Source organism: Emys orbicularis, chromosome 11 (genome assembly GCF_028017835.1).
Source record: "Emys orbicularis isolate rEmyOrb1 chromosome 11, rEmyOrb1.hap1, whole genome shotgun sequence".
In the NCBI taxonomy this organism is placed as follows: Eukaryota; Metazoa; Chordata; order Testudines; family Emydidae; genus Emys; species Emys orbicularis.
Genome location: NC_088693.1, coordinates 74222394 through 74244421, shown reverse-complemented (window position 1 = coordinate 74244421; position 22028 = coordinate 74222394). Strand labels below are relative to the sequence as shown.

General features: G+C 42.0%; 1 protein-coding gene across 1 annotated transcript in view; it reads left to right on the top strand.

Annotated features, from left to right (window-relative positions):
• TRAF3IP1 (TRAF3 interacting protein 1) overlaps positions 1-21726 on the top strand; it is a 119526-nt gene extending 97800 nt beyond the window's left edge. Inside the window, exons 19-20 of the mRNA XM_065413622.1 lie at positions 13320-13543; positions 21561-21726. Coding sequence (XP_065269694.1) covers positions 13320-13543; positions 21561-21726 — 390 coding nt within the window. The remainder of the gene's footprint in view (positions 1-13319; positions 13544-21560) is intronic.
• Positions 21727-22028: the final 302 nt, after the last annotated feature.

The window sequence follows — 22028 nt, the reverse complement described above, 5'->3', positions numbered from 1 at the left end:
CAGTCTTAGTTGTCCTTTGGGCATTTGTAGAGCAGCATCCTGTTGCCCAGCAACAGTTTCATGGGCTGCTAACCAAAATAGGATCTTAGGATACTATTAACCTTATAAAGTATAATGAGATGTTGGTTTTCTGATACTGCTTCATGTCTCCAAAGCTATATTGATTGCAGCCAGTACTGAAGTGTAATTAATGTAGTGTGTGTCTTTAGTCTTTATACTGAAAATCCTTTACTGTTTGAGCCTTGTCAAGGTCTTGTTGCAGATGCCCATCAGACTGCACGATAACGTTTTAGATTGATTTTCCTGATCAACCAGCCATTGAGAAGGCTAGTAAATTACTGGGCCAACTTGATGAGCTAGAGAAAGACCTTGGGAGTCACTAAAATATATGTTGGTAGGTGCCAGTATAGGAACCTAGACAGGTAGACTTTCATGTGCTTACAAGTAGGCACTTGTAACTCCCAATTCTCATCAAATCTCACCTGGAAAGTCCACAAACCTATTTTTACTTCAGTTTATCCTTAATCTTTATTCATAACTATTTTCATTGGGCAAGAACTTTAATAGTGACCTGGGGTTTTGTGTGCCTCAAATATTGGGTGCCCAACTTGAAAGAAGGTGCTGAGCACCCACCTTCTGAAAATCTTGCCCAATTAAGGTGTCTCAGGTTGGGCACCCAAAATCACTAGTCAGTTTTGAGGACCTTGGCCATTGGGTTTCTTTTGTCATATCAGAGTTAATAATTTCAAACTTAGTGGCAAAGTGTATGGCTATAGTTTTAATATTAGTCCCAAAGATACCTTGAGTCATGAAGGCTGTCTGACGACTTTGTGGTTGATTCATTGTTGTGGGCAAGTATCTTGGGAAGCTTTTGAACACTATAGTCCCATTCTAGTCACATATCTCTTTTTTAATTTGATGCAATAAGGCTGGCTGCTGGCATCTTGGTGGATCAGGAACAAAATTCATTAGAGAGTATAAATATCTCCAGATGACTGAAAAACAGACACACCTGAAGAACTGACCTTATGGAGAGCTATTATGGCTCAATAGTGGTCTCTAGTTTCTGTGCCAAAAGTGGTAGTGTTAACCTGAACCCTTCGAAGTGTAATCTTCAGGTTGTCCATAGTTAAGACCTGAGATTGGTATATCTGTGCTTAAAAAATAAACACAGTTTGCCTTGCTGTCTGGAGGCAGTAGATTATGTTGTCAGAAAGGCCTGGATCCACAAATAGACATAGGGGTTGCAATGCCTAACTTGCAGGTGCCTAAAAATCACTGAAATCCACAAAGCCTGCATTAGGCCATGTTCTCCCTATACAATGAATGGGGGAGGCAAGCAGTTTAGGCACCTAAATCCCTTCATGGATCTAGGGCAGAGGAATCAGGATTTACTTTCTTTCCTCCCCATGTTGGGACTGCCAAGGAGGAGTGCAGTTCCTCAGAGGGAAGGAGCATCTTTATGACTGATGCGTGGGACTGTGTCCAGACAGCCTTCCTTGGCCGCGGGAGAGTCCCACAATGCGGCAGAGGAAAAGTGAGGTCAGACAGTGCAATGAATGCCTTCTCAAACAAGAAAACCCATTTGATTTTTCCAAATGGCAACCCATTATCAGCAGACTTTGCTGTGTCAAACTCCTCTTTTATTCTACTTTAAAACGTATTGCATTACAGATCATAGCACATAGAAGTGTAGGACCGGAAGGGACCTCAAGAGGTCTTCTAGTCCAGTCCCCTGTGCTCAAGGCAGGACTAAGTATTATCTAGACCAGGATAGTAAAAAGGCGGACCGCAGGCCAAATCTAGACCAAAAGACGAGTTTGAACAGACTGCAAAATCTTTTTATTTACTTCTTATCATTATTATTATTTTATAAATTATTTTTACCCTCTCATTCTCTCATAATGCAATTTCCAATACACTGTACTGTGAATTAATGAGTGACTGGTTCTCCTTAATTCCTTATTTGCTTAATCTGAGCTATCATCATTTCCGCCTATAAAAAACTGTATGTTCCTTTTAAAAAAATTACTTTATGCTCATAGGCTCATTTACACTGTTGAAAGCTGTAGTCCTGCCTCCAGTGCTTTCGACGTTTAATGGCTTTGTGTTTAAACATGGCACCAAAAAAAAAAAGGTACACTTGATACCAAAACCGTTCATTTCAGGAAGAGTGAACCAATGCTTACTGTTTTATTTTGTACAACATCCAGAGGCTTGACCACTATGTTTCATTTATACAGCGGTTTGATTTTATTTTTCATGTAATGCATTTAAAAATATAAGCAATGGGGTATATTACTAATGCACAGCTTGCATGAGTTTGTTGAACGGGGCACTTGCGGTGTGAAAAATGTTTCTCTAGAGTCTGGACCTTGACTACACCTTGACCAAGAAATTTGGACCTTGACAAAAAATAATTGACTACCCCTGATCTAGCCCAATACTAAATGTACATAAATACTATCCCTCTCTTGTTCTTACAGTAAAGTCTATTGTTAACAACAAATTTTAGTGAAAGTTCCTATATACAAAGTATATAGGTCGTCTTGAACTAATAAGGCTGTTAATTTAATATCCATTGGCAGGAATGAGCTCTGTCTGTATACAAATGCTTAGAGAATGGAAGGGACGAGTGAGTGACATTCTGCTCTGCAATACTGCGTAATTAGTTACCAGCAGTGTACACTGAACTTGTATTGGATTTTTTTTCTGTACACGTTACCATTCCTAGATCTGTAACTAGATGGTGCTGTTCAATCATAAAATCTGATAAACTAGATTTGGGGGAAACTATCAGGTCATTTAGTTCATTCCTCTGCCTGGGCGGGATTGTTCTGTAGAGTATTTTGTCCTGTCAAGGTAAGCAGTGGGACTTTATCCATTTCCTGTGAGAAGCTGTATAACACCTAATAGATTTCACTGTCAAGAGACTTTTGTTTGGTAATCAGCCTAAATCTCCTTTTGAATAATTTCATTCCATTTCTCCTGATTAAATCTCTTTAAACCGTAGCGAACAAATCTGCTCCCTTCTACCCATTCACATTTTTCAAACGCACATGGCAGTTGTATAATTCCTCAGTGATCATTTAGTCATACTATATATCTTTATATCATATGATCTCTAAATACCTGCCTGCTAGTGTACTGGGTCTTTATCGCTACTGCTTTTCAGATCACATCAGAGACATCGTTATGATCCAGAGAGAAGCTGTTATTTTTCTGACAATAGAGAAGAACTGTTTGAGGGGGAGATTAAAAGTGCTTGGTAGCAGTATAGTTGAGAGGGTATTGGATTTCAGGAAAGCATTTGCCTTAATTTGAGGAATTAAGAAACTGAACGTGTGGTGCAAAAAGAAATAGTATTAAAAATATCTTCACTCAGGCACTGTAGTAAGAGTACATATCTTCCCTGATGTTGCTAAAACTACTCCTGCTGACAGAAGAATGTTTCTTCTTTCCATCTTCAATTCTTTAGACTTTAAAGCCTAAAGCTGTTACTTAGCAAAGATCAGAAAAATTGTCTGTTCGTATTTTGAGTGCTGTTTATGTGCATTAATTTATTATTAGATATTGTTTTATTTTAAAAATCCAATCTATAAAGTGGGTAAAGATGGTAAATTAATGCTTAGGATTCAGCAGTGTTATGTTTTGACTAGAGGATATTAGACACCATAACTTTTAACTGTTGATTGTAATGTAGCATTTATTTATTCATAGCTTCATATGAAATACTTTCCATGCCCACCCTCACAAACATACCTATGCTTTCTTGAAACACTGGTGTTAGAAAAAGGTTAAATCTACAAATGCAAAAGCTATGTAGTGAAAGTACTTAAAATAATATACAAATTTTTCAGGTCAAACAAAGAAGTCACCTTGGAAATACACAAGGTTTTTGCTATCTTGATTAGCTGCATTCAGCCTAACAAATTCCTGAAAAGACTTCTCAAATATATTTGGTTAGAACCTGACCCCTATGTTAAACAGTCAGAGAAAGAAACAGATGTTATGTTTTGTATTCCACTTCATTTATTTGATGCATGGCAAAAGTAGACAGGTTATGAAATAGAGTTTTTGCTACGTGGGATCACTTACTAAAAACTCCCATCTTTGTACTACCAAAAAAGTTCATTGGCTCTGAAAAAGAAGCAATTCTGCAAGGTTTTTGCTAGAAAATGTATTAAATAGTTCCATAACCTGGATAAAGTTAGCTTTTATCACAAATGGTGTAAAAACAAAAAATCTTATCACTTTAAGGCCAAACCAATCATGATGATTGTTGATATTATTTTTGTTAAAGTTCCTCAGAATAGCATAGACTCTGCACTATGATATGGTGGATCCCCCATAAATGCAATTAGTAATTTATACATGCAGTGGTGTAGTCATGTCAGTCCCAGGATATTAGAGAGACAAGGTGAGGTAACAATTTTATAGCTGAAGAAGCGTTCTGTGTAGCTCAAAAGCTTGTCTTTCTCACCAACAGAAGTTGGTTCAATAAAAGATGTTACCTCATTAGTAATTTATGACCGTTAAATTAGCTGTGTTTGTTTAAACCATCCTCAGATCTAGTGTTGTGACACAGTCTGTTCTTTGGGAGCCCAAGCTTCTCTGTATCCTACTGTTTTGTGTCACAAGGAAATGCTTACAGTGGGATTTAACTATTAGAATGCAGCTACCCTAGGGCCATACTGAAGGTCAATTGTATTATCAGTGCTTTGTCATGATGTAGTGATTATTTAAAGCTGCAATAAAATACAGTGAGAAACTTTTGATATTAGCATAATGAATACATTTCTGCATGTAGACAACCATACTATTTCAGGGCTCCTACAGTAGAGCCTGGATATGGCTGATTAACTTTTCATTTAACATCACTCAGAGAAAATTAGCATAGGCTAATGGAATGCTCAAATCCAGCTTGTCTTTTATCCTAGTCCCAGGTTCAGGTCACTGTGACTGCAGCTCTCAGGAATACCTTGAGGTCACCAAAAGATGGTTGCATGTAGTGAACATGAGAACAGGATTTTGTGAATATTATTTATTATTTGAGTTGCAGTAGTGCCTGGAGTCCCCAGTTAGGAATCGGGGGCGCATTGTGCAAGACACTACATGTGTACACCTCACAACCAAAAAAAGAGATGATCCCTGCACTGAAGAGCTTACTGTGTAAATGTAAGCTGAGACAACAGGTAGATACAGCAAACAGATCGGGAGCACAAGGTCACAGTGAGACAGTTATGATTATTGTAATTAACAGAGGTCACAGCACATCCGCTGCCTAATTAGAGTTTTGTAGGTGTCATGGCAGAAGCAAGTTTCAAGGAGGAATTTGAAAGAGGACAATGAAGTGTCTTGGTGGAGTTATGTGGGGAGCCCTTCCCATGCATGACCTGAAAGAAAGCATGAAGTTGTCTGAAGGAAAATTAGAGTATGTCTACACTGAAATGTAAGCCCAGGATTTGAACTCGGGCTCAAGCCTACCCCCTTCCAGCTACACACAAATTGCACTAACTCAGGGCACAGTCCCAGGACCCCATGCGGATGCAGGGTCCAAGCCTGAATCAAGCTGGAACACAGGGTTCAAGCCCTATTGCTTTGCGGTGTTGATGCAGCCCCACCAGACTTGGGCTCTGGGAGTCCACCAAAAGTATCCCACAGGCTGACTTTCTTTGTTCACTGGACAGTCAAGTTTAGAGGGGAAGTCAATTTTTCCTACATTGTACCACCAACAAAGGGCTAGAGCGGCCATGTGTGGGAGTGCACTAGTAATTCTGGCATATGGATGGTTGGACTTGGGCCTACATAATGTAGTGTAGACACTGGAGCCCTAGGCTGGGACCCTGGATTTAACAGTTCCTAATTTGGGGTTACAAATGAGTGTAGACTCTCAAGCCCTAGATTAACAATCCCGGTCTGCTAACTCGTGGTTTACTGACCCTGGGCTTACATTGCAGCGTAGACATATCCTTAGACTAATGGCTGATGAAGGCTGGTACCATTGACAGAGAGATGGGGATTCAATAGCTTAACAGTCTGAGAGATGATAGGTAGGGAGAGCTAAGCCATGAAGGGCCTTAAATATGAAGACAAGTTATTTGTGTTTGTTGCAATGGGTGAGGCATGGAAATTACCAGTGAAGGGATGTAAGAGAGGGGTCACGCAGTAAATGACAAGCCAGGAAGATGATTTTTTCAGTATCATGTTGAATGGATATAAATGCGGGGGCGGTGGGGGTGAAGCATCTGCGAAGGCAAAGAAAGAAGAGATTGTAGTAGGAAAGGTTGAAGATAATGAAGACATAAACCAGAGCTTTAGCAGAATGGACAGAAAGCAAATGCTGGATCTTAAAGATGTCATTCAGAAAGAACCAATGTATGCATAGAACTGCTGCCCCATCTACAAATCAGTGCTGATTTAATATTTTCCACTTAACTTCCTGTATGTATAAAAATTAATCATTAGATTTATTTGTGGATGTGTTTGGGTTTCAGAACCTCCAAGGACTTTGCTTAAACAAACCCTTGCTAAGTATTGAGATTTGATGCTTCTACAGGACATTCATTGATGTTGAGTGAGATGATCTCCAGGAGCTGAGCTGGGCTGGGTGGCTCTTCCTGTGTTTGTTTCAGCATTCCTATTCCTCTGTATAAATATGAACCTTAAGTTGTGTTTTATAAATAAAAAGTAATATCTCTGCTCTTTTTGAAACTGAATTTTTTTTCTTTGTGGGTTCCAGTTCAGAAGCTGGTAACACTAACTTTCATAATTCGCACTGCAGAGAACATTGTGTCCTTGTTTCTTGGCCTCCTACTGAACTTCAGACCTGATATAAGCAGAAAAAACATCCTGTTCATTGAGAAATGATTTGTTTTACTGTTTTCCTATGGTTACTGTGAAAAGGTTTCTCTTGGTGATCCCTAGTAGATAGTTAGTCTGTTTAAAATGCAGAAACTATGCTATTTATGATCACACAATATTTTGTATAATAAAAAATCCAAACTGTTTTTTTGGAGACAATTGGATTAAAAAAACCAAAACTTGTCCAAAATGAGTTTTCTGCTCTTTCCTGTGCTGTCGAGAAAAAAAAGGGGGAAACGATGTAGCTCAATAAAAGTGTGACTGTTTTGTTCTACTTTGATAGCAGGTCGTACTACTTCAATAAAAGGGCACGTAGAAACTGTTAACCACTTACAGTGTGCATGTTTTGTAATTTAATCCATATTTCACTTCCGTTCATTTTAAAATAACAAGCACTGTACGTGGTAATAAAAATAGAATGAAAAACTATTATCAAATAATTCATTGAAATATTGACTCTAGAAATACCCTTTCCAAATGGTGAACAATTACATCACCTCTTTCCTAATTTTTTTAGGATGTCGGGCATTTCAAATTTACCAAACAAAGTGAATATTAGAACTGTGTGTTCTGTGAGAAACCATCTACAGAGCTATGCACGCCATTAGCTTGTGCTAGTTGCTTAAGAAAGGCGGAATGAAATGAAAGTAAATCCTGGGGGTTGGTGGTTTATTTTGGGTTCCCATCCCTCCCCGCAACTCCCACGTCAATGGCAGTTTTCCCCTCATTGATTAAAAAAAGAGAATGTTCCTACTTTTTAATTTAGCAAATCCCTGCGTGCAGTTCCACATTGCAGTCTGTTCTGAACAAGGGAAGGGGAAAGGCAGACAGACCTTTTCCCCCAGGCATCCAAAATAAACATTTATCTTGGTGTCATAAAAAAACATGAAGAAAAGGAGGCACATTGGGCCTATAGAGTGAAATAGTCCTTTTATATGGGGACAGTTTATTGATTCTTGGATTTTATTGCGAGTGGGTTGTTTGAGGTATATGACCAACTGAAATGATTCTGGCATTTTTCTTAAAATGGAATATATCCTGTTATATATTTGTGCAAAATGAGCAAAGGTGACATGTAGGATTTTACCACCCACATTGCTTGTTGTAATGCACCATCTGCCACAATTCTTAGGGATTTAAAGAGAAATGATCCAAGCAAATTTTAACCCATAAATGTAGCTATGAGATCAGGAACTCTTCGTTTTTATTAACTGCCTTTCTCACTGGGCATTCTTGCAAAGTTTTACTTATTTACTCTATAGAAATAGTAGCTCTTCCTCAAGGAATGTCCCTAGGGGTGCTCTACTATACACTTGTCTGCATCCCTGCACCTCTGACCGATAGCAGTGTCCTTTCAGCCTGCACATGCACTCTCTCTCCCTTGTGCTCTTCTTTGAGGCTAACTAGCCCTGCGCGGGTGAACCAACCTCAGTTCTTTCTCAGCTGCCCTTGGCCTGAAACAGAGCAAATAGCATTCTGCTTTTCTCTTTACCTCAGAGTCTTAGGGCAGGTCCACACTGGGGCGGGGGATCGATATAGGAAACGCAACTTCAGCTACGAGAATAGCGTAGCTGAAGTCGACGTTTCCTATATCGAACAAAATTTACTTACTTCGGGTCCACGCGGCGCAGGCAGGCTCCCCCGTCGACAGCGCTTCCTCCTCTCGGCAAGCAGGAGTTCCGCAGTCGACAGGGGAGCGCTTCTGGGATCGATCTATCGCGTCCAGATGAGACGCGATAAATCGATCCCAGAAGATCGATCTCTACCCGCCGAATTGGGCGGGTAGTGTGGACCAGCCCTTAGAGTTCACTTTCTTAGCTCCTGCTAGAGTTTCCATTTGTTTTTTCTTAGCTTTATAGAGTTCTCTTTAGTTTTTTTCCCCCCCATGTTTAAAAAAAAAAAATTCCTTCTCCCCTTTTTCCCCTATCTGGGGATCGCCCCAGTAAGGAGCATATCTGGCTCCTCCAGATTTAAATGGTGCCTCTCCTGCAGGAAGGCAATACCAGTTACAGACAGACACTCTTGCTTCGTCCGGTGCCAACAATTGAAGGCCAAATCCCGAAAGAACTGGGAGTTAAAACAGAAACTAGTCCTGATGGAAGGTGCTCTGAAACCGTCGTCTGACCCCAGTCCCAAATCCCTTCCATGGCGAAGATAGTCCCCGGAGCATTCAACTTCTAAGGAGGGAGAGCTGAGCAGGAAATCTTCAGACACTCCTCTCACTCTCCAAGAAGAGGGCTGCAAGCCCTCAAACTGAGCTCCTGACCAGCCAGAGGAGATCCCCAGCACAATGGGTCATCTAGGCACCGACAGCCCCGAAACACGGTACCCGTAGGACACATGGGTCCTCGGGTACAGACACCACCTATAAGCTTGAAGACTTGAAGGCACAGGCTCTGAAGCGGTAGCACCGCCTGCTAAAGGCAAGAACAAAGACCGTACTGTCTCTGTGAAAGCGATACCAACACGGAAACCTTCTAGATCCTGCTAAGATCATTTGGCAGACACCAGCTTCTAGTGCACCAACGTGTAAAAGGGCCGATTAAAAAGTACTCTGTGCCCTCCAAGGATGCAGAATTCTCCCCCACCCCCCTTTTTTTTTTTTTTTTTTGCATTCTTCACCTAATTCTATAGTTGTGGACGCTGTAAATTCCCGTAGCCGAAAGCATCATAGTAAATCCATTCCTTATGAGAGAGACTGGAAAAGACTTGATTTATTTGGTAGGAAGGCATACTCGTCAGCAACCTTGCAATTCAAGATTGCAAATTACCAAGCCTTAATGGCGAAGTATGAACACATGAACTATGCTAAACGTAATGCATTTATTAACCACTTACCAGAAGCACAATGAGAACTCTTTCGAGCAATCATACACGAGCGTCAGTTAGTAGTAAGACTGGCACTTCAGACTACACTAGATGCCATGGGTACAGCAGCCCACTTGGTATCGATGATGGTGATGATGCGACGGACCTCATGGTTACATTTCTCAGGACTGCTAAAGGAGGTACAGACGGCAGTTGAGGACCTCCCTTTTGAGGGCATACAAGACCGATGCATCAGTCCATATTTTAAAGGACTCCAAAGCCACACAACACTTGCTAGGGATCTACACATCTGGACAGAAAAGGAAATTCAGTTCTTAGCCATCCCAGAGATCCTGACCACTCCAGTACCTGCAACTACAGCGTTACTATGAGCCACAGCGAAAGGGGCCTGGGATTCAAAGGCATAAACCATCAGCCACTGAATCCTCAGCATCTTAGCCCTCAACCTAGAAACGCCAGTTTTGACGCCTTGGTCAATTGGGGTGTTACTTTGGGCGAGATTATGCCCTCCACGGTGAAGGAATTAAAAAATAAAATGTGGGCGAGCATAAGGTGCTGAGATACTGTGGTGATCGGTTCAGTACAAGACCCAAAGTAGAATGGAAAAATTGAATAGAAAAATCTGAGTCTGTGTCCATGAAGTTTGCCATGATACCTTCAGTGGATATGGTGTGGTGGATGGCAACGGGAAAGAGGTTGTGGCTCTCCAGGCTGAAGGGTGTCTTGAGATCCAGGGGGAAATTCTGTGGATCTCAGGAGAGAGATGGTGTGCCATGGTAAATGTATGGAGAGTGGTGTGGGTTGCAGAACAAATGGGAATTATTATTGACATATAATCATCATCATTAATTTGGTTATCTCCCCAAGAGATTGCCAAGGAGGTGAAGCATCATAGAGTAGCTCTCTGTGGAACACTCCCTCTAAAAAGCTTGGCATTCTGGGAGTGTAAATGCTTACCAGATCACAAAGGACAAAACTGGTCAAGAAAGACATGCGTTGAAGTTTGTACAAATAAGAGCAAAATACCTGATAATGTCCTCTTTAATCGATACAGTGGTGCAATATAATGAAACACCTGCTTTGGAGAAAGAAGTAATGGGCAAGGAACAGGAATTAAAATGAGTATTTCTTTTAACTGTCAAACCATAAGCCCACAACACTCAAGAACTGACTTTGGAAGCCAAGGTCACAAAGTTCATTGCCTCACCTGATTCCTAATTAAACAAATCTGAAGTTCTAAAATCCTTGAAAACTCAGAAGTCCCAAAGTTTTCATACATAGTGTGTGTGGTAAAATACAAGCATCAGAAGTAAGTAAATCTGCCTTAAAATCTTAGAAGTATTTTTCTAAAATATATATCTGAGTTCATCAGTAAGCCAAAGGCTGTTGAAATGTGGTTGGCAGTCGTCCCTGCTGCCTGCAGATGCAGCTGAGCAAACAATCCACAGCTTGGGTAGGAAGAAAGGCCAATCAGGTAGGGGGTAATAGGGGACAGTATAGTATATTGTGGCCCAGTGAGGCACACCCAGGCTGCCACCTCTGGATTTATATAGCCTGTAGGAACTGCTTTTACTAACTGATCAATCCTGGGGCTAGGATGTTAAATAAAGACCTTTCTAGTTTTCCTGCATCCATTAAATAGCTGAAAGGAATTTACATAAACTTCAACATGTACAAACTTTGCACTAAAGGAAAACTAAATTTTGGAACCCAAGCTCTCTGGCTGCTGGCTTTTTTTTTTTAATAGAAAGAAAAATTAATCCAGAAAGGAGGGACTTGTGGGGTGAGATGGGGATGGAAATTTCTGTTGCAGCAAATGCTGCACTGAAGGAAAGCTCATGGGAATAGGTTTGTTACAGAATGTTAATGATGTCAGATTGGTCATTGTGATTTAGTCACTTTTGGCAAATATCGGTCCATCACTCCAAGTTAAATGCTGTGGGCTAGGAGTTTCCAAGATGCCTAAGGGAATTAGGCAACCAACTTCCATTGAATGTAAGATCTGAGTGCCTAACTCCCTTGGGATGCTTTGAAAATCCCACCCATTGTCCTTTTAATTTTTTTTTAAATCTTGTCTTCCCCAGTTACTGTACTCGGGTCAGCAAGGGGGGAAGTTTGAAAAACACAAATGGCGGTGAGTTGCCCAACTCCTATCAAAAGTCAGTCTTAGTTGGACACCTAAACTGCCATCTGTGCCTGTGGGGTGTGACAGGGGGTTGGGGTGCGGCAGGGGGCTCAGGGCAGGGGGTTGGGGTGCGGGAGGGTGTTGGGTGCTGCAGGGGGCTCAGGGCAGGGGGTTGGGGTACGGGAGGGGTTTGGGGTGTGGGCTCCCGCCTGGCGCCGCTTACCTGGAGCAGCTCTGGGGTGGCAGCGGTGCGCAGCGAGGCTAAGAGGCTCCCCATCCTGGCCCTGGCCCTGCGCCATGCCACTCCCGGAAGCGGCCGGCACCACATCCCTGCTGCCCCTGGGGGAGGGGGGGGCAGAGGGCTCCACACGCTGGCCTTGCCTGCGGGTACCTACCCCGAAGCTCCCATTGGCTGCGGTTTCCCGTTCCCGGCCAATGGGAGCTGCCGGGGGCAGTGCTTGCAGATAAGGGAAGTACACGGAGCCTCCCCCCTCGCCCCCCTCGGGGCTGCAGGGACATAGTGCCATGGGGGTGGGGGGCAAGCCCACAGGCCGGATCCAGCCGTAGTTTGCCAACCCCTGGGTTAAGGAGATGTGGCAGACTCCTCACACGGCTTCTTTGTCTTAAGGCAGTCAAGTATATCCTTCCCAAGAACGTGCTTAAACTGATTAACACCCTCCCCATGAGAAGCTGGTGGTGAGAGGGTCCTAGCTAAAGAGAAGACTAGCCACATGGATTCTGAAGATTCCATCTTGCAGGAATCTCACTCACCTCCTGTCAGAATTCGACAGTAGCCTTTTTACAGATTTTTCTCTCAAACGCTTTTGATATTCCACTGATCCTTCTGAATGGGCTTTTCTTTCTGGGCAAATGGCCACCCACGCAGTTGAAGGAACAGATTGGAATGTTTGGGCAACAATTACACTCTGCAGTGGGGTGCCTGGTTTGTACTCACCCTGTTACCATTGCCCTCAAGGATTACAAAACAAATCTTTATGAATTAGGGGAGCTCTGCCACAGTGAGAATCCTGGGGGGATAGTGTCTTCAGTAGTTCAGTTTGGGCAGTAGAGATGTTGCCTCTTTACATATAGATTCAAGATTCAGATTAAATGAGGCCTTCTTTTTTCCTTTGAGCTTCATCTTTGTATGATGTCACGTAAACTATGCATTGCCAAAAGTGAATTTGCACTTGTAATTTAACTTGCACTTTTTTGCCTTGAATGATCTTGAAATCATTCTGTTTTAATGTGGCTACTACTGTTACTACATGGTTCTGTGACAAGCACTTTTCAATGAAGAGGTGATACTGCTGACCTCTTCTAGAATACTGCTTTGGCTTTATAGCTTCATTGCAGTCAGTCTTAAACATCCCCTTTACAATGCACAGCTTCCTGTTTTTAACATTCTTTTTAGTTCACCTCTTTAAAATGTTCAGGGCCTTTCTTGACTTCATGTTTTCCCTGTGTTTTTGTTGTTGTTTTTTTTACTCAATTAAATTAGGAGAAGCCGCTTTTGTCAGAAGCAGCCAGGAGAAAGGAGAAGGACCTAGTATCAAAAGAAATAGAGAAGTTTCGTGCATCTATTCAGACGCTGTGTCGGAGTGCGCTTCCTCTTGGGAAAATCATGGACTACATTCAGGAGGACATGGACTCCATGAAGAACGAACTGCAAATGTGGCAGCATGAGAACAAGCAGCATGCAGAGGCTCTCCAGAAGGAGCAGAGGTAAGGATACCTAAAGAAGAGTGTCCTCAGGACAAGACTGGTTTGCCACCTGGGACAGGCTGAATTACAAATTGCTGTCTCTACAATTTTAATTACCTTTTGTTTAAAAAAAAAAAAGTAAATTTCATGCATTCTACAAGGTTCTGGTTTAACCCAGATTTTAAAGTCTTTTCAGCTCTTCTATTATGTGAATAAATTATGTTAAATGAGTTACATGGCAGATAGAGGTACCTCTGAAATACTGACCATTTTCCAAACCCTTTCCAAGAGCCTACATGGATAGCCACGTAATGCAAACAAATGTTATGTGTTGTCATAAATATAGAGGAAAGAGTAGCATAAAATCCCTCCTTGGCAGCTGTACTGAATTGCCTTACCTGTAAGGGGTTAAACAGTTCAATAACCTAGCTGGCACATGACCAGAAGGATCAATGAGGAAAGAAGATACTTTCAAATCTGAGGGGAAGGATTTGTTTGTTCTTCTTTGTTTGTTCCTCTCTCCGGACGGAGGGAGAAGCCAAGCAGGCACAACATCTCCTGAGAATATACCTGGAATAATCCATCTAAAATTACAGACATTGTAAGTAAGGCAAGGAAATGCGTTAGGTTATCTTTTGTTTTAGCGTATGAATTTTCCTATGCTACAGAGGTAGTTTTATTCCTGTTTTTCTAACTGTGAAGAAGAGCCTCGTGGGGAATCCTCTGTTTTAAATCTTTTTATTACCCTGTAAAGTTACCTTCCATCCTGGTTTTGCAGGTGTGATTCTTTTACTTTTTTCTTTATAATAAAGTTCTTCTTTTAAGAACCTGATTGATTTTCAGTGTCCTGAAGACAAAGGGTCTGGTCTGTGCCCTCATTGCTAAGGCAGTTGGTTGGTATATTATTCTCAAGCCTCCCCAGGAAAGGGGGTGAAGGGACTTGGGGGGATATTTTGGGGGGATAGGGATTCCAAGTGACTCTTCCCTGAATTTTTGTGTAAATCATTTGGTGGTGGTAGCTATACCGTCCAAGAACAAGGAAAGGAATTTGTGCCTTGGTGAAGTTTTAACCTAAGCTGGTAGAATATAAGCTTAGGGAGTCTTTCATGTGGGTCCCCACATCTGTACCCCAGAGTTCAGAGTGGGCGGGGGAACCCTGACAGGTGTATGGTGAAACCTCAACCATACATTAAAACTGGATTTTCTTTTGCGCTTAATAAATAACAAGGAAACACTTCCTTCCAAAGTGCAGGACTCTGCACTTGTCCTTGTTGAACCTCATCAGATTTCTTTTGGCCCAATCCTCTAATTTGTCTAGGTCCCTCTGTATCCTATCCCTACCCTCCAGCGTATCTACCACTCCTCCCAGTTTAGTGTCATCTGCAAACTTGCTGAGTTTGCAATCCACGCCATCCTCCAGATCATTAATGAAGATATTGAACAAAACCAGCCCCAGGACTGACCCTTGGGGCACTCTGCTTGATACCGGTTGCCAACTAGACATGGTGCCATTGATCACTACCCGTTGAGCCCGATGATCTAGCCAGCTTTCTATCGACCTTATAGTCCATTCATCCGATCCATACTACTTTAACTTGCTGGCAAGTTAAAACTCTGGTTCCAGATGCATAGCCAGTAACTCAAATCACTAAAACTGGTGGAACTTTCTTTAAAGCATGCACTATTTAGTATTTTTTAAATTTAATTGGATGACAATAAGTTTAGGCCTTAACATAGGTAGACATTTTCTAATTTAATTTTAAACAGGCTTATGTTTTAAATAGGGCTGTCAAGCAATTAAAAAAATTAATTGCACGATTAATCGCACTGTTAATAGTAGAATACCATTTATTTAAATATTTTTGGATGTTTTCTACATTTTCAAATATATTGATTTCAATTACAACACAGAATACAAAGAGAACAGAGCTGGCTGTATTTTAAAGAATCCTTATTGAGGTTGCAGGAACAAACCATCCCAATGTGTAGAAAGAATAGTAAATATGGCAGGCAACCAGCTTGGCTTAACAGTGAAATCCTTGCTGATCTTAAACACAAAAAAGAAGCTTACAAGAAGTTCAAGATTGCACAAATGACCAGGGAGGAGGATAAAAATATTGCTCAGGCATGCAGGAGTGAACTCAGGAAGGCCAAATCACACTTGGAGTTGCAGCTAGCAAGGGATGTTAAGAGTAACAAGAAGGGTTTCTACAGGTATGTTAGCAAAAAGAAGGTGGTCAGGGAAAGTGTGGGCCCCTTACTGAATGGGGCAGGCAACCTAGTGACAAAAGATGTGGAAAAAGCTAATGTACTCAATGCTTTTTTTGCCTCTGTCTTCATGAACAAGGTCAACTCCCAGACTACTGCACTGAGCAGCACACTATGGAGAGGAGGTGACCAGCCCTCTGTGGAGAAAGAAGTGGTTCAGGATTATTTAGAAAAGCTGGATGAGCACAAGTCCATGGGGCCAGATGCACTGCATCCGAGGGTGCTAAAGGAGTTGGAGGATGTGATTGCAGAGCCATTGGCCATTATGTTTGAAAACTCATGGCAATCGGGGGAGGTCCCGGATGACTGGAAAAAGGCTAATGTAGTACCCATCTTTAAAAAAGGGAAGGAGGAGGATCCGGGGAACTACAGACCAGTCAGCCTCACCTCAGTCCCTGGAAAAATCATGGAACAGGTCCTCAAGGAATCAATTTTGAAGCACTTAGAGGAGAGGAAAGTGATCAGGAACAGTCAGCATGGAGTCACCAAGGGCAAGTCATGCCTGACTAACCTAATTGCCTTCTATGATGAGATAACTGGCTCTGTGGATGAGGGGAAAGCAGTGGACCTGTTATTCCTCGACTTTAGCAAAGCTTTTGATATGGTCTCCCACAGTATTCTTGCCAGTAAGCTGAAGACGTATGGGCTGGATGAATAGACTATAAGGTGGATAGAAAGCTGGCTAGATAGTCGGGCTCAATGGATAGTGATCAATGGCTCTATGTCTAGTTAGCAACCGGTATCAAGCGGAGTGCCTCAAGGATCAGTCCTGGGGCCGGTTTTGTTCAATATCTTCATTAATGATCTGGAGGATGGCATGGATTGCAAACTCAGCAAGTTTGCAGATTACACTAAACTGGGAGGAGTGGTAGATACGCTGGAGGGTAGGAATGGGATACAGAGAGACCTAGACAAAGTAGAGGATTGGGCCAAAAGAAATCTGATGAAGTTCAACAAGGACAAGTGCAGAGTCCTGTACTTCGGAAGGAAGAATCCCATGCACTGCTACAGACTAGGGACCGAGTGGCTAGGCAGCAGTTCTGCAGAAAAGGACCTAGGGGTTACAGTGGACAAGAAACTGGATATGAGTCAACAGTGTGCCCTTGTTGCCAAGAAGGCTAATGGCCTTTTGGGCTGTGTAAGTAGGGGCATTGCCAACAGATTGAGGGATGTGATCATTCCCCTCTATTTGGCATTGGTGAGGCCTCATCTGGAGTACTGTGTCCAGTTTTGGGCCCCATGCTACAAGAAGGATGTGGAAAAATTGGAAAGAGAACAAGGAGTAATGGTCTCAAGTTGCAGTGGGGGAGGTCTAGGTTGGATATTAGGAAACACTATTTCACTAGGAGGGTGGTGAAGCACTGGAATGGGTTACCTAGGGAGGTGGTGGAGTCTCCTTCCTTGGAGGTTTTTAAGGCCCGGCTTGACAAAGCCCTGGCTGGGATGATTTAGTTGGGAATTGATCCTGCTTTGAGCAGGGGGTTGGACTAGATGACCTCCTGAGGTCCCTTCCAACCCTGATATTCTATGATTCTATTCTATGATTCAATCCCCAACTAAATCAGGAGGGGCGGATAAATATTAGAACTCCAAATGGCACTAGCCAAAACAAAAAAACACTGGTTTGGGGGAGCACCGAGGGGAGGACTGAGAAGGAAGTGCTGTTGCTCTGCAGATACTGTTTGCAGAGGCAGGCCTTTGACATAGCACTCTGCTGGGGGCCAAAAAATGGCAGATGAACAGCGTACAAGTCACATGCAGTTTACTCTGGGAAGCTTTTTATTAACATAGCCCTGTCTCCAGAGCATCAACTATTTGCCATAACTATGAAGTACTGAAGTAAGAGTAGCCATTAGGAGTAGTTTATTACTCTTCTTGTATTTTAATCTCAGTAAAAAATAAGTAATTCAATGAAGAAATGTTGTTTCAGCCAAAAAATAAAATCTCCCTCACCCCCACACAGTTTAATTTTGATCCTGTAATTTGCTGAAATGAAAATTACACTTCCCCATAAGAGAGAGTGGCTTTTTTCCCCCAGTGTTAGCTTGTTTATTTTTCTACACCTAAAAATAAATAAATTAAAATAAAATGAAAAGTAACAGAGTCAATAAAAGGCCCAAGCAGTGCATTGCATCCAAGCATAGAGGAAATGAGAAATACAAAGTGAACCTAGTCCAGCTTGTTGGTGATACAGTGTAACGATCCACTTGGGGGAGCTACTGGGTTATTCATTGCCCAATGGATAATGGAATGTCAAGTAATTAAGGGGAAGTAGCTTGCTTGCAACCTGGCTGACACTGGAAATTAGCCCTGATTCCAGCAATCTGTGGCCTCCTTCTGATATAGCTGCACAGGTGCATATCCCAAGTGTGGACCAGGGTAGTTACTATTTGCTCCAGTGGAGTTTACCCAGGTTTGGGGATAAACTCAGCTGATGCAAATTGTGGCCTTCCTTGTCTGGAGAGCATTTGGAATTCACACTGGTGCATATTGTGATGCTCCCAGGGGTACCCTGAGGCACATCGCTACCACCTGTCCATAGCTTGCGGAAGCCTTTTCTGTGCCTGCCAGGGGTCACTCCCTGACTCCACCAGCTACATGCAACACAAGCACGCACCTGTCAGCCTATGCAGATTCCACCATCCCTTTATAGGCTAGCTATAGATACACTCCAACACCCTAGTCCTCCGAGCATCTCTGTGGTGTCCAGCCCCAATCATACTCCCAGAATTACCAGATCCTCTGTTCTTAAATGAAGAGTACACCAAAGCTTACGAGTTATGTGCTGGGTCACAGCTCCACTTAACACACAGCCCTTAGATTTGTTTATAGAGAAAACAAGCGTAAATTCATTTAACAAAGAACAGGGATTCATGATAGCAAACAAATATTGGAAACAAAGGATTACATGTAAAACAAAATCATAACACACATTCTAGAGCCTAAACATAATTAACAAGATCCCCTCCTCTCTAATAAGGCATTGCTTACCCAAAGTCCTTCTCACAACGTTTTTCAACCAGGATGTCTGAGACCCTCTTTTCATAAGACCAAACCCACTGTCAGTTTGTCTCCCCAGATGGAGGATGCCAGGGCATCTCTCTGTACCTCTGATTCTATTATTCTAAATGCTAAACCAGCTTTTGACAGCGGTAGCCTCTTCTGCAGGTGAAGGGAGAATATTTTCTTCATTTCCCTTTATTCAGCTAGCTCAGTTCAATGACTGGTTCATTCAAAGTTAAGAAATCAATTGGGCATTGAAAAGGCAGGAAAGTTTGTTTTCCTCTCACAATCTGTGAATAAAAATTAGGTGAGAGAGGATGAAATCTGTTAGTTCTAAAATCTTGAAGGACATGGTAACTAGAAACAATCAGTTCACTTCGCTAACTACAGATAAACAAAGAAAGTATTAATAAACCCATTAGTTTTAAATGCAAAACATGATCTGATAAACTTTTTTCTTATGTATTCAGCGCATTTAAAATAGCTTTATATATATATATATAATGCTGTTTTCGTGCAGTTTAAATTGAATTTGAATTTCCATCCTAATACAGCTTGACAGAAATCACAAGTAAAACATTAATCATCTAGTAAATAAGAAATGCATCATTACCCATTTCCTAGCATAATAAAAATGTAGAAATTAGGAATTTTAATAAATGTAAGTTAAGCTGTAAAATTGCTTACATATAATATAGTATATCCTCCTGGTTAACAAAAAGAAGCACCAAATTTAGTGTATAGGTTATATTTAGTTGTAAATCATCATGTTTTAATGGTTACCAGCTAATGAGAATAAACTTTTTTCTTTAGGAAAATAAATAAAAAGCACAAATGCAAAACAATTAAAATTGAAGATTTCAGTCAAAGTTTTCTGCTTGCTGATTTAAATCATGATCAAAACTGGTGACTTAAATTGTTTGTTTAAATCAATCCACCCTGCTGGCTTCTACTTTAACAATGGAGAGACTAACATCTCCTTGTAATAGCCATTCAGTTTGCACATAAAGAAGAAATAAAAAATTGAAAACTCTGCAACAATATGTTCTTTGCCAGATTCATTGTGAAATCCTAATAAGATCATCATAACTTTATGGCAGTTCACATCTTTCAGGAAAAAATTACTCCGTATCAGCCATGAAGAAGACAATGTTTCCCATATGTAGTATAACTTGGATGCACAGTGTTGTTTTCTTTACTTCTGTGGAAGACAATTAATGGGTCCCATTGGGGAAATCCAAGTGCAATTTTCATTGATAATTTTTTGTGATTTGTGGAAGGGAAGGAGAATTGAAAGGTTATGAAATATGAACTTCTAAATGATGACTCCAGGGAGTGCGTGTGTAATTCTGAACTGCTACAAGGCACTTCAGTCCAGCACTGCCTTAACTGTAGGACCTTAAGTCAAGCATTTAGGAAGGGTGCATATTTGTTTTAAAATAAAACATCTCAATTCATGTAATAGAGAAGTCCCTTTGCAGTGCGATCCCTGCCCGGGTTTGCAGCTAATAGTTTACTATTCTTTGAGCCTCATGGCATCATATTCCCATTTATGGTACGTGCAATCTGGTGCCACTGAACTTCAGGAGCCTTCTCGGAAATGGGTCTGTAGCTGTGCAAGTGACCCCTTGTAGCACTGAACATTCAGGGCTGAGGTTAGAAAGAGGCCATGTGGTCCCCAACTGCCTGAGTTCTTTCCTTTCCAAGGTTAGCTGCCAGTGGAAAGACTGTCAGTCCTTGCCAGGAGAACTTTCCTTTCTTGTCACTGAACTATGTCTGAGCCTCTGGCATAGCTTCAACTTCCCCATCTCCTTGTCTGTGGAAACCGGCTTCTCCCGCTGAGAAGTTCATTGTGTGGGGGGTGATCATTATGCACTATTGGTATTGTAGTGCCTAGGAACCCCAGCCGAGGATTGGAGCCCCCTTGCCTAGGCACCACAATCCCAACCTCAGAGAGTTCTCCCTCTACGTGTCAGACAGGATGCAAGAGGTGATGAAATAGACAAACAGGGTAGGGTGGGCTGGGAGGATGAAATAATCATAAAGTAAACAAAGTTTAGCAGGAGAGCAGTTTTAGATATGAAACCACCATTAGCCAGTAAATCGTGTGGTAATATAATATAATAATGGAGATATCCCATCTCCTAGAACTGGAAGGGACCTTGAAAGGTCATCGAGTCCAGCCCCCTGCCTTCACTAGCAGGACCAAGTACTGATTTTGCCCCAGATCCCCAAGTGGCCCCCTCAAGGATTGAACTCACAACCCTGGGTTTAGCAGGGCAATGCTCAAACCACTGAGCTATCCCAAGGGTAAAACATCAGGGTAGCCAGGGACGGCTCCAGCGTTTTTGCCGCCCCAAGTGGCGGGGGGGGGGGAGGGGAGCCGTGATCGGTGGCACTTCGGCAGCTGTACAGCCGCCGCTTCATTCTTCGGCGGCAATTTGGCGGCAGGTCCTTCCTTCCGAGAGAGACTGAGGGACCCACTGCCGGAGAGCCGGATGTGCCGCCCCTTTCCCTTGGCCGCCCCAAGCACCTGCTTGCTGCGCTGGTGCCTGGAGCCATCCCTGAGGGTAGCTCTTCGACAATCTGCTTCTGTGTTCATTTTCCCTTCAGCTGTCTCACTAATTCTGTCTGTTTCAGGAAGGGTGGGTTTGATTTAAAAATTCTTTGCAAATTCCAAGTATTTCATGTACTGTCTCAGAGGCATAAATAATGCAAAACAGTGTAATGTTCCCCTAAAATGTAGCGTACTGCTTGTCTCTTTCAGCATCACAGACAGCGCTGTGGAGCCCTTAAAAGCAGAGCTGGCTGAGTTGGAACAGTTGATTAAAGACCAGCAAGACAAGATTTGTACTGTAAAGGCTAATATTTTAAAGAAGGAAGAAAAAATCCAGAAGATGGTTCTCAACATTAACTTATCTACGAGAAGGTGAAAAGAAGGATGAACTTATATTCTTACCAAATAAAGACAGAAAAGGGAAAAGAATGAAGAGAAACTGTACAAATAAAGCGCCTAAGAACAATGGCCTATAAAATTTCATATTAGTTTATACACATTACATTCAATTTACTTGTGAGGTTGGTATTATCCATGTCAAATTACATGAATTCAGATATCTTCTAGAGCTTTTAAAGTATCTCTTTTAAGTGTCTTTAGACATAGGCTGCTATGATACAGTTATTTGCTATTTATAACCCACTTGCCCTCCCTGACCCCTTTTTATAACTATCTGCT